General features: G+C 35.6%; 1 protein-coding gene and 1 pseudogene across 1 annotated transcript; both read right to left on the reverse strand.

Annotated features, from left to right (window-relative positions):
* Positions 1–786: 786 nt before the first annotated feature.
* Positions 787–7,046, reverse strand: LOC105050612 (probable calcium-binding protein CML21). The gene is made up of 5 exons (XM_010930691.4): positions 6,792–7,046; positions 4,502–4,746; positions 3,155–3,354; positions 1,609–1,783; positions 787–1,140 (listed from the first exon to the last, which is right to left on the reverse strand). Exons 2-5 carry the CDS (start codon positions 4,695–4,697, stop codon positions 1,031–1,033), a joined length of 681 nt encoding a protein of 226 aa, XP_010928993.1. The 5' UTR covers positions 4,698–4,746; positions 6,792–7,046; the 3' UTR covers positions 787–1,030.
* Positions 7,047–10,793: 3,747 nt separating this feature from the next.
* LOC105050914 (probable sugar phosphate/phosphate translocator At5g25400) lies at positions 10,794–11,882 on the reverse strand (annotated as a pseudogene).
* Positions 11,883–13,580: the final 1,698 nt, after the last annotated feature.

A 13,580-nucleotide genomic window follows, 5' to 3' on the forward strand; every position in this document is an offset into this window, starting at 1 on the left:
AGGATGAATCAGATTATGATGTTCCAGACTTGTTCATGAAATCGATCGATTTAAAGTGGCAATGAAAAGGGCCATATATCAAGTTTATCCAACCGAGTGATTTGGTGTTGTTTTCCTAAGACGGTAGTTCTCTGTTGACAGGCATTGAAAAGCTTGATGTTAGATAATTTAGTTATTTTATTTGCTTGTTGTTACTCATATGAGTTCCTCCAGAACATCTAACAAACTCTATACTTCTTCCACATTGTAAAATCTATATAAATACAGAAAGCATTGTTGTTGAAACATCTTTAATTTTGTATTCAAAATGCTGAAAACCAACATTGTTCCGGAAACAGCTTCTACACAGAGAGACAACCAGCAATCGCTAGTTTATAAAGCATCTGTTATGAGAGGCAAAATACATCATTATATGTGAGAAGTTGCAAGAAATTTGCAATCTTCATCTCCAGAACAATGGTGCATGGTTGCTCTGGATGGTTATTTTAGAGCACAACTCTTGTAATGGGGCATGATTAGCTCATGCGCCATTTGGCTTGGCTGATTTGCTTTCTGCAATTGGCGTTGAGTTATAATCGAAGACAAATTTTCACAAAACCCAATCCACATTCTCCAACTCAATTCATGGTCACATTAAAAATGACATGAACATGTGCTTGTTGATCATCCTCTTGCAGGTACAACACATGCAATTCAAATTTTTCTGGCTTGTGGAATGCTTTGAAGAATTTGAATAAACATGAACTTACCCACCGCATAAGCCATAAACGAATTGGCAATCGAACATGAACAAAATAAGGCTTCTGCCAAAATATTACCATGTAACCAAAATAATGTTTGTTAGGTCTATTAACATAAAAATAGCCAAGCCAGACAAGGGAATGGATGAACTGATGTCAATCTCTGTCCCCACTTGCCATTATTGCAAAAGAAGTACACAATGCTTCACAGGGATAATGCTGCCCATCAGTTCTGCTTTTACCAATATCCCCAATTGCGGGCAAGCAACAAAAACAAAACAGCAGAAGACTCATTTATCATCCTCTTCTTCCTCGACATCATCAATGCCTACCCAACGGGTAAAAGCAAAAAGAAACTCCTTGAAAGTCACTGTTCCATTTTTATCCCAGTCCATCTCTTCTGTTACAAAAAATAAAATTAGGTCATTTATACTTGTAGATCTTAGATAAACAAAGCAGCGAATTTATCTAATACAGAAATAGCTTTGCAAATATTTTACTTAGAAACAAATAATGCTGCCAGCTGCCTGAAGAAGGCACTTTATACAGCATGTGAAACACGAGGATCTAATTTCGACTTCACGTGGTGCTTGAATGTCATGATTATGACCAACTAAACAATAAGTTTTCATGCCAGAGTTGATGCCATGTGGCCGAACCACATTGCATTGATAAGGGGAAATAGTTCCTTACGATACGAATTAAAACATAATGTGTTAAACCCAAAACAAATTAGAACTTCTTTGTCTCCATTACAGATTTGCCACTGATAACTAGAATGTGGACACGTATGCTTTGAAGAAGTGGGCATGTGCATGCACTTGTGTGTGTGTGTTAACGAGAGGAGGTTGAGGAGGAATGAACTGACCAAATCTTTTCATGGCTATGCGTCCTGAAGAGCGTTCACCTGCAGTAGTCTCATTTATGGCTTGTACCATCTCATTCTTGCTAACATATCCATCCTTGTTCTTGTCCAAGAAAACAAAAGCATCAACCAGAGTCTCAAAAGTTGCCTCAAGGCTTGGTAATCCCATCCGTGATTTCTAGCACGCATCAAGGAAACACAAATTTCGAAGTTTTCTGCTGGTGCTTTAGCCAGAAATAGTAGGGACAATGATATTATCGAATCGGCAAGTGTAAATCAGAGGACAAAGACCATATATGGCAAAACATCAGGAATGAAGGTTACATCTTTCAGCTTCTTTTTATTTTCTCAAAATTTTCATGCAGTTCAATAAGTTTCATAAAATATAGCAATTCAAGATTAATTATGTTTTGACATAAATTGGAAAAACAAAAACAAGGCCTCCCTGTCATTAGTCAACTTTGACGAGCATAGAGATTTGAAAGTATTACTGGCAAGCCAAATCAATTCGATGGATTTGGCTTGATAGATCCAATTTCAACATGTGATTATTCGCACCATGGGTGGCAGCCTACTTTTCTTCCTTTTTTTTTCTGAGAAATATGGGTGGTAGCCTACTTCACTTAGAGCTTTTCAAAAATTTCTTTTTCAACAACTTAGTCCAGGCACTATCATGTTATATCTACTTTTTTTTTCTAGAACCTCCCTTTTTTCATGGATTATTCTAGAAACTTTGAACACAAAAAGCATATAGCTCTCCCGACTATGTCTTCATTTGGCTCATGCTGAGGCATTTTATTAGTCTCATCCACTGAAGTGAATTCTGACTTCTTTACCTTAATAATTCTAGAAACACACCCACTAAAAATCCTTGCTGTCAGCATATTTCATACCTTTTCGACCACCCAACTTTTCAACAACTGTCTTGTAAATATATTCCTATTAAAATTCAAATCCGTAGTGAGATGACAGAATTGCTGTAAGAGATATTCTGAATATGTTGGAATTCCACACAAGAATATTGAAGAATGCAAAACAAAAAACGACAGATAATGAGGCTAGATGTTAAAAGTCATCAGACAAAAATATATGTATTATGAAAGATATTTGTCACAAGACCTAGTCAACAAGATGTGTTAGAAGCTCGTCAGAAATAAGAGTCCAGATATGCACCCCCTGCAAGGTTGGAACATTTGAGATTGATTCCAGTAGGAAAAGTAATCACCTATATATAAGATGACTAATGGGCATATCCCCAAGCTTCAGTATATTTTAGTCTGCCAAAATCACATTTCCATTCTAAATATAATAACAGCAAGATGTAAGGCATGACTAAAAACAATGCCATCTAAAAATAAAATCAGGCGAGACAAAATACACCATAGCAAAATCATACTTAAAAAGCAGAGATGTTGTAACAACAAAGATAGATTCACCAATTTACGGTCAGAATTGTCCTCTATTCTCACTCCTATATTCTGTCATCACATGATGTAAATAATAACCACCATGAAGAAAATACAGCAAGCGGTTAGCGTACGAAGGATACTACTTGTAGAGCAGCCGGTTCCTTGAGAAGATAAACAAGGCAAAGAAGAACGATAAACTCACTGAAATTAATTCCCATACTCTCATTGATATCACATGCCATAAAGAGATCACTGATCTCCTCCTCCATAGCAGAGATTTCCAGCTTCTGGAAGCAATGCTTCAGTTCTTCTGGATCTATGGCACCATTAGAGTCTTCATCTAGAAGAGAGAAAATAAAATATATTAGCCAATTTGGTACTATCATATAATTTGGACAGAGGAGAAGAAGATGGCTAGTTAAGAAGAAGGGAAAAATTCTCATATTTGGCCACATGATGGAGGGATGGAAATTCCTATATAGTCCAGGGAGAGGAGTGCGGGGTTGACTCCACATAAAAATGAGACTTTTGCATGTGTTCCATCCATCGATGGACCCTATTTACCCCTTGTTGAACCCAAAAATGAATAATGAACCCACAAAGGATCATACCCTTTTCTTCCAAGTCACTGCTTGCCGGAAATTTTTTACAGTCTTGCTGAGTCAAAGAAAGAAAATGGATTGATAGATATATACAGTTCCTTGAAGTAAATGGTGATCCTCGTGTTGTATCATATTACCAGCTCAATAATGCACATGGAGAGGATTCATCCTGCATACTCATGCATAAAGCCATTAAAATTAATATGGACCATTCAATCTGCTGACCATGTCCAGTTGGTGAAGCAGCAAGTAGGTACCAATTGAAGCATTACAAAGTGTTGGTCAAGGCACAAGATGCGTATCATAGTATGAGCAATCGTATGAAGAGAGTTCAGATCTGATGCCTGTTCATAAAGTGAAAATGTGCCCACAATCATGTGATAAGATCTAAAAAATAGTGTTCATTCTCTTATAAAATCTATGTATCATTTCAAGTGTACTAACATCAGATTCTACTGTAATAATACTGGATCAGTGATGGGTGACATTGGTCCTAGCCATTCCCTAGATCAAACAAGTTAGAGCAACAGGTTGGGCCATTCATTTATGGGGACAAGTCAACTTACTCAATTCGAAGACCGTCAAAGTTCTCCAACCATGATGAGAATGACTACAAATGTATTAATAACAATAGAAACCATGACCCTAGTGAATTTGACCTCCTTTTTTCTTAATTTTTTTTGGAGAATTAAACAGACAAATTGTCTTCTCTATTTTGCACATCTAGCATTGATAAGAAACTTCCAATAACAAAGAACAACAGACACTTCTTCCTGAAAGCCATTTCAAGCCCCTTGATTTGGCAAGCTCATAGTCACTTAAGGTGATCCATAACTTTTGTTTTTTATACAGCAACAAATAAATTCAGAACTGAAAATTACTCACCAAATTGTTCAAATATGGTTTTGCAATTTCTTAAGCTCTCATCAATTTTTGGGAATTTCATGATAATGCTGTTGAATGATTTCATGGAAGTTCCTTCTGATGCCCTTTTTTGCATAGCTTCGACCATTTTCACCTCAAGCTTTGATTCTGGTGCACTTCGCCTGAACGAATCACTCCTCCCAAGCACACCACCCATCTTAGAGCAACAAGATATATGGAATACAGAATGCAGGACAATTATTTACCTATGATGTAAAGTAAGAAACAAGCATGAGATGAGTGATAGCTTAGAGATTTGACTCACTTGAGCAATCTACAACAATGCAGAATAGTGTTTGACATGAAGCAAATAATGAATTGTTGATGTTGTAACTTTTTATATATAGATACCAACAGTCAATAAGCAAGGCAAAGAAACAAAGCACGCTTAATTTTTCATTGGAATCTAGTTTATTACCTACTTAAGACCAAAGTTCAGGGAAAAATCATAAGAGCGAAAAGTAAAATGTGATTAGTCTTGCATTCCAACCACAAACTTCTCATAATTCATAGAAAAATTAAGAACTCTCCCTCACGCCTCAGTCTTTCTGCTGCACGTCTGAATCCAACCCTTTCCAGCCAGAGACGGTGCAGTTACTATGGAAATATCAGCCAACAAGAATATAAATATGACTATCTTCCTCAAAACTAAACCAAAAAAGGGAAAAAGGGACCAACCTTCTGCTCTTTCTTCTCAATAGTCTAGGATAAATTAGACAACATCTCACACTTTGCTAGACATGATTATGAAAGGAACTGCAAAAAGCACTTCTCAAGTAAAAATAACATTTCCAATGTAAGATAGAGCAAAACGGAGGAAGCATGGATCAAACAGTCTTCAGAAATATAAGATGCAACCAGTTATTCAGTCCACTATTTCAGCTACTGATGCTCATGAGATCCTATGCTTGTTCCAAGCCAGAGATTAGAAATCTGATCTCATAAGATCCAGCTTATGTAAAATCAACACCTCAATGGTTTTCTGAAAAACTGTTGCTTTAAACAAGATTCTAACGTATGTGATACCCTCACTTTCTGTTCACATTGAGGGAAGGTGAATACGATTCCTAAGTAAATACAGGTCTGCAAAATCCGCTGTCATTCTCAGTATCCTGTATCCTTTGCTAACATGCATTTTAAAAATTGTAAATTAGTTAAGATTATGAATGAAAAGTCAGAAAATCTTGTTAAGACAAACCATGAACTAAAGATTCTAAATCGATGCCCAAAATCACTGCACATTCTAAAAAACTTTTAGTATGTTCTAAAAGATCCAGAGCATGAAAGAGAGTTTGACTGTACAATTTTTATGAACGTCATTTCATTGTAGCTAGTCTACATGTTGGGAAACACATGAATAATGAAAGTCCACAACTTGTATGGCCACAATTTTGTTATCTAGTTCTATTATCATGAAACCGGACAATAAATGATAACAACCAAAAAAGTGCTTGTCCTAACCAAAAAAATTTCTTTCTGCTATGCAACCTATACATAGATTATCAAATAATTAGTAAGGAAAAAACAAACTCGATCTCTTATGTAACCAGTCCTAGTAATATATATGCAAAAGAGGATAAGGAGAACCGGAATTTTCTGTATGCACTCCAAGCTTAGCTTTAACACAAACAGGCTCTCTCCTACTTATGTGCAACTAGCACGACAATTCTCATGCCATCTGAGAAACTTAAAAATAACAATAAGCAAAGATAATTGCAGTTGCCCGCTGCATATATGAACATCCATCACAAAACTGATCAATCAACTTGCAAACAAGAAACAACGATAATAAATTTGCACGGATTCTTGGAAGGGAATCTTCCAGACCTATTTTGGCTAAAAATTCTAATCCCCTAAACCAAGTTTGACCTCTTTAAGATGAAGTGAGAAGCTATATCAAATAGAATTCCAATACAATTTTACACACATGAAATGGCAATAAAGGACAACAAAACCAAAATCTTATCAAAAACCCTCAAATCTTTAAATAAAAAGTAGTTTAACAGGTTAAATATCTTCAAAAGATAGTAAACCAAAAATATAACGGATAGGGAGTCTCTGATCATTCTCGACCTTCTCGTATTAAATCCTTACAAAATTGATAACAAAAATCCCCAAAAGATCAGCCAAATACCCAGATATCCTCATCCGTACCAAGATAGAAGAAAATAGGCAAAATAAGAAAAAACCCACGGCAAATCAGCTCGATCTCAGCCTATTAAAACCAATTGCAACATAAATCGGGACCGACCTCTTCTCACCCAGACTTTTAGCATCACATCAAACAATCCCACGAAACGGAGCCGATAGATTGGCACGGAGGGAGAGATTTGTGTCAGAGGAATGAGCTCTCTTCGAGCTCTCTGGTTCGACCTTGAAGAAGGAGTCTCGGATGATAGGAGGAGGGGATGGGGCGGAGAAGAATTGGGGAAGGGGAGGGGTCCTTTTGGGCTAAAGTTTGGGAAATTGGTTCGATACTTCGTCGGATGGAGCCATGGAGGCCATTAGTTACGGTCTGCGCGCCACGTACGCGTTTAGAACCGTGGGAAGAGAAAGCAGGTGCAACCAATTCTAAAGCAGGGAGAGTTTCGGCTCCGGAGTGGTTAAAAAAAGTTCAAATTTTGTTCCATCCGGACCAAAAAGAAGGAAGGCACGAATCTACAAGGTAGATCCGTCGTTTTTTCTTTTGGATGGACCACAGGGCTGGGGACTCTGGGCTGTGCCTTCTTTAAAATAAAATATATATTTTTTGGAAAAAAAAAATTTCGTATGCATTTGTTTCAGCAAAAATTGATAAATATAAAAGAATTTCATGTTCTAAAAAATTTTACTTTTCCTTTATATTTTCTATACGTTCTGTTTCAACAAAACATACCCTTGATGTCTCCAAATTACCCTTCAAAAATTATTATTTCCATTAAGGATGAAAAGGGTATGGATATTATTTATCCGGATCCATTTTCAAACCAATCCGAATATAGACAAAAATTTAAAAATTTGACTGACATTCACATTCATATCTGTAAAAAAAAAAATAGATATGAATATAGATAAATAACTATCCGTTTATATTCGAATATCTAAATCTATATGTAATTTAATATAATTTTATATAATTATCTTGATTTATCATCTATTTAATAATATATTTGATTCTATAATCATAAAGTTTAATTATATAAGTTATATCTATAATTATATCTATATTTTTAATATTCAAATTGTATCTGTATCTATGTAAAATAAATATGGATAAAAATTTTTGCATCCAAGTAATATCTGTATCTAATTTATATTCGTCGGACAAAATAAATATGAATATGAATATACCGATATCCAATCTATATCTAATCTGATTTTAGCCATAATTTCTATCTTAAGAAGTCTAAATCTTTATTTCTCACATTATCTTTTTTCTAATCTACCATGTTTTTGCCTAGATTAAAAGGTGACTTAGAAATTAAAAATATATAAATTTTGATTTTGATATTTTTGATTTTGATCATATATATTTAGAAATTAAAAATATATAAATTTTCATGATGATGGTAGATATATATTTATTTCTCATAAACTAAACTGAGAATTAAGCAACCCGCAAAAGAGTGCATATGAAAAAAGTTAAAAATATAATGACAAGATGATATGATGATAATGCATTTTATTTAGAAGATGCCTTTTGAAGATAGAGGCACATCCATTTTTTGGACTTAGCTGTCATTTTCTAAGAGATGATGAATAAGCAAATAAGCAAAGGATATACATGTATATATATGTGCAAATATTTCTTTGCTGAATTATGTTCAGTGATACTCATGTACACATTAGCATAACAACAACAATATAGTCTGCGCACCTACCCTCATGACAGGCCATGCATCCAAGTTGCATGTGTTGGTAGATCAAGTGGAGAAGCGTGCGTGCATGTATATTTGATCTTGGCACCATGCTTTATGATTCATCTATAATTGATTCCAATAATGAATATCTTTTCTTGTTTTGCTACCTTCAAACTAAATATTTGATTTAGTGCTTTAAAACACTTCAAAGTCTAAGTAGCTATGCATATACAGGGATTTTAAGTGAACTAGCTCGAATTTAGCTTAAGATGGGGTAATGTTGGTTGAATTAAAGAAATCCAACCCAAGACAAGTAGTCTTATACAATAACTAGTGGAGTTTGTGTCCTCTAGAATCAAGGTTATAGAAAATTCCTAGAACTGGTGTGTTCTGCAAACTTTCTTTAGTTTTGCAACCCCTTCATCCAGTTCACTGGAGAGATTGATTTTAAATGAAAAGAGAATCTTATGTAGATAATTTAAATGAAAAGAGAATGTACTGCAAGTTTATAGAGGCTTCACTATCCCCCAAGAATTACCTTGTTATATTCCTAGTGCCTGCATATGTTATTAACTTCTATTGCATATCCGAGTTGTAGGAACTTACCACAAGCGTATAGAGGATGAGCATTTACTCCCCATGTTTAGGGTGCTCTTCATCACTTGAGTTTTGTGATATTAAGTATTGAATTTGTGCAACTGCAGCAAACTTATGTCACATCATTTTATACATTGAGCTAGTTTGTCTTCTAGATTTCTTACTAAATCACCCAAGATTTTACTAATCAATGCCATTAATTACTTTCATAGAATTTTTTATTGGAAGAAAATAGAGATCATAACTACCAAAAGTTACATGCATCACCACTGAAATTAAAATGTCGCATCTCACCTTTCACGAGTTGCAATATAATTTTCTTAAATATAGATTTTCCGTACATTCATAGAACTGTCGACTCCATCAAATTTTTATCTTTTTTCTTCCTTGGTCATCATCTAGGATTTTTAGTTAAATGTGGGATCAATACAAAACATAGCTCAAACTTGAGAATTCTTGATGGAAGGATTGATTAAAGATATGCGGACAAGAAATTGACGCAAAGTATCATCTTAAGAGAGATGTGGACAAGAAATAGGCTTGGCATGAACCTTCCAAAGGTAATAAGCATGTAAAAGATTCTGCTACAATGGTCAAGGCATGAACCCATATATAGTTAATTAAGGAGCATTCCTCAAACACCTTCCAAGACTTGAGGAAGAGTCTGGACATGTTGATTCTGGCTATGAGGTCACACAGCGTCTCACTTTATTACAGCAATTCAGGCTAGTTTATTACTAGATCTGATAGTGACTCAAGTTGCAATGTTCTCTCAAGGCTCTTGCCATCCAAATGTTGGAAAGAGGGTATCAAGTTTTCATATGACAACCACCCAATTCATCAAGACGATGGTTTAACTACCAAAACCTACCATCCTTTCCAAGTTTCATGTACATACACCTCTGAGTTATAGATAACTCAAAGGGCTCAATAATGAAGCGATCCCTATTTCATTAAAAAATATATATATAAAGTACAAATATATAATTTATTATATTTTTAAAAACAATATTATGTTAATCATATATATAAACAAAAAATAATATATACTTGTCATTATCTTCTATGAAAGTTTTGAAAGCCAGCCACATTAGACATGACTATTTGTTTCCCAGGAGAAGTTGATTATTGGCCTTTAGGTTAGACTCCAACAAAAAACCTTTTTGGACTAATTTTTCAGTACTCAATCTATCTTGCAAGGTATTTTTGTGATCTGTCTCTCTCAAGCATATAGACTGTGACTATCATTCTCTTGTGGCAATGGATGAGGGAGGAATCGGAAATTTGAAGATTGATCGGTTGATTTTTCTTTTTTTGATGAAGGACCGAATGTTTAAGTATCTTCTTTTTTTTTTTTTTCTTTTTCTATGTTGAGGTAAGCATCTCTTGAGTTTGGCGTTATTCTTCCTTTTTCCATATGCATCTTTATCTTTTCATCCATTCTATCAGAAAAAATAGTTACCTAATATTATTTTAAATAGCATTTTCGCTATTTTTCCGTATCCCTTGCATGGAATTAAAATTCCGTCGAGGGTCCTCTACACTTGACCGTATGGAGGGAGAAATGGTATCCTATAGCATATATACCATATTAAGGCGCACTACATCAATCATTAGCTGTTCGTGTCTATGATGATGTATTGCAAGAAATGCTTGATTAGTATAGGTCAATAAAAATAGGGTAGATCGAAATTATATTTAAGCTCAATGATTTAAAAAATCTATGCTAAAGCTCTTGATATTTACTTTAACCCTATAGTTTAGTTCCGACTATTAGGCAGCCCGTTAACCCAAAATAGGACTAAGGTGCCACGTAATTAAAATTTTTCGAAATGATCAAAATGCTCTTCACCAAAGGATGAGTTATTCTTCCAGCCACCATCCCTCTCCATGAGGAGTTGGGCATTTTCTTCATCGGCCTGCACGGTCTTCTTTCGGGTCTCATTGGCTTTGAGCGTCCGTAGCTTGACGTGGTTGTAGTACGTGACTCCAAGAAAGGTAATACCATAGTCGATGAGATTGATGGTGGTGACGGTGTTTCGAATGACCGACCATGAGAAAGCGATCAGGAGCCAGTCCTTGATGACCCCGACGACGTTCATGGTGACGGCGGAGGTCTTGACGATAAGGAGGAAGATGGTGAGGTTGAGAGCGAAGGCACAGAAGGAGTTGGTTCCGAAGATAAGGTCGGGGCAGAAGGAGGAGGTGGCGCAAAGGATGGGGAACTCGACAATGAATCAGGGGATGAGGAGGAAACCGAGGCAGCAAGGGGCAACGTAGTAGAGGGAGATGATGAGGTTCAAGGAGATGCCTTTTTGAGGTGAGGAGGATCTGGATGAGGACCAGGCGGGTGGCTTCGAAAGCCACGGCAACGAGTTAGAGCATGATGCCCCAGGCATTGAAGCGGGCCTCCCCATAGGCGGCGATGGCAATGCCGAAGGAGATGGAGAGCATGTTGAGCAAAGTATTACTCTTAAATGCCTCTTTTTTGAAGAGGACTTCAATTGAATCGACGGCGACGGGTACGAGGGCTTTGAGCATCTGGATGAAGGAGACAGAGAGGTAGATGTAGGTGGAGTTGGAGAACTAGAGGGAGAAGGCATAGAGGGTGCCGATTGGGACGACGGAGGTGACATAGATGTCGCGGGTCATGGGAGGCGAGGTGGGTGGCTCCACGACGTGGAGGCCGCGGATGAGGAGGAAGGTGAGGGTGGAGCAGAAGGCCATGTGAATCATGGTAAGGGAGATGGGGAAGGGCTAGTTATACATCTTGGGATCGAAGACATACTTGTTGAAGATGATCATGGTGAAACTGAGGGAGATCTAAATCGCGACGTAGAAGTAGGAGAGAAGGACCTTTCTCACCACCCCTCGCCCATCCCTCTCCCTCCTCCTCCTCCTCCTATACCGCCATCGCTACCACCCTCTCATCCCATCTCCTCCATCGCAAATGCTGACGCGCTTCTCCGATTGTCGCCGTGCTTCTCGTGGAGAGGGATGGCGATCGGAAAAAATGGAAGATAAATGAAAAAGGGGGGAGAAGATGGTGAAAAGAGTTATGGTAAATTCTTTTTACTCAGTTATAATGGGGCCAATTTGATCATTTCATATTTTTGAAATGGTTTGGCTAACAATGTTACCTTTTAGGCGTGTTAGTATAGGTTTTGAAAAATAATGAATTTAACTGTAATAAATTCAAAATTTTAAAAAATATTTATAATTTATTTATAAAAATAAATGATTATGATTGATGTGTTGCACCATCGTATGATGCACATGATCTATATTCGAGAACCCTCCAAAGATGCCATGTTGGCATCTTTTTTGACTCATAAAGCAAGACCTGGAAACAAAGCAAATGATGTCACCATTGGTTCAAGAAAGAAGGGGCCCAACCCCATGGTTTCTCTCGAGTGAGACCCCAGCCCACCCCACCTCTCATCCTCGCAACTCCAAACAAAATCAAATGGGGCGGCACCATTCATATGGAACGAGCTTATTTTTATGTCGTATATTTAATATATATATATATATATATATATATATATATATATATATATATATATATATATATTAAAAAAAAATAAATAAGAATAAATTTTTTTATATTAACGGAGTCCATTGATTTTATAACTGAAAAAAAAAAATAAAATAAAATTATACATCCAAAAGAGATTTTTCCTGAGAAAAGATTGTTCATATCCTCATTCTTTCTCACGAAGACTTCTATTGATCCTCTTCTTCATCAAGCCATTTCTCTTAGGTCTTCCTTTCAATTTTTTTTTCCTCTTTCAAATCTCATATACCATTTTTTCTATTTATGAAGTCTTTCTCGAGTCTTTTAATGATACATATTGTAAATTTCATCAATACATAGTACACGATTAAATAATACACACTAAATAACTTACTAATACATACTATAAATTTTTTGATATACATATAGTAACAATCCAATGTATACCTATAGTTAAATTGATACATAGTTTTTTGAATATAATGTCCATCAGTATACAACATATGACTGATTACATATCGAGCAAAATATTCATCTGATATTTTAATATATATTTTTATATAAAATGATATATAGTTTTCAAAATATGATGTTTAGCAGTACACAGTACATAACAAATGATACATATTAGACGACTTATCGATACATAGTCTAAGTTTTTTTGATACATATATCCAGCAGTGACTTAATACACACCAACAGATAGTTTATCGAATATAGTATTTACCAGTACATAATATATAGTCAATTGATACATACATAGTAAAATATTTATCCAACATCTAAATACATATTTTTTAAATAGATTGATATATAATTTCTAAAATATAGTGCTCATTGGTAAATTATCTAATATGTATCATTCACAGTATGTATTCGTAAAAGACTCGGGACAGAGCCCACAAACGAGAGAGAGCGTATGAGATTTGAAAGAGGAGAAAAATAAAAAAAAAATATTCTAGATAGAAAAAATGGCTTAATGAGGAAGAGAATGGATGGAAAAGTTTGATGAGGAAGAAAGATGATATGCATGATCTTTTCGCACGGAGAATTTCTCTTGACCATGTAATTTTTTTTTAATTTTTTT

This window comes from Elaeis guineensis, chromosome 8 (assembly GCF_000442705.2).
Source record: "Elaeis guineensis isolate ETL-2024a chromosome 8, EG11, whole genome shotgun sequence".
Taxonomy (NCBI): domain Eukaryota; kingdom Viridiplantae; phylum Streptophyta; class Magnoliopsida; order Arecales; family Arecaceae; genus Elaeis; species Elaeis guineensis.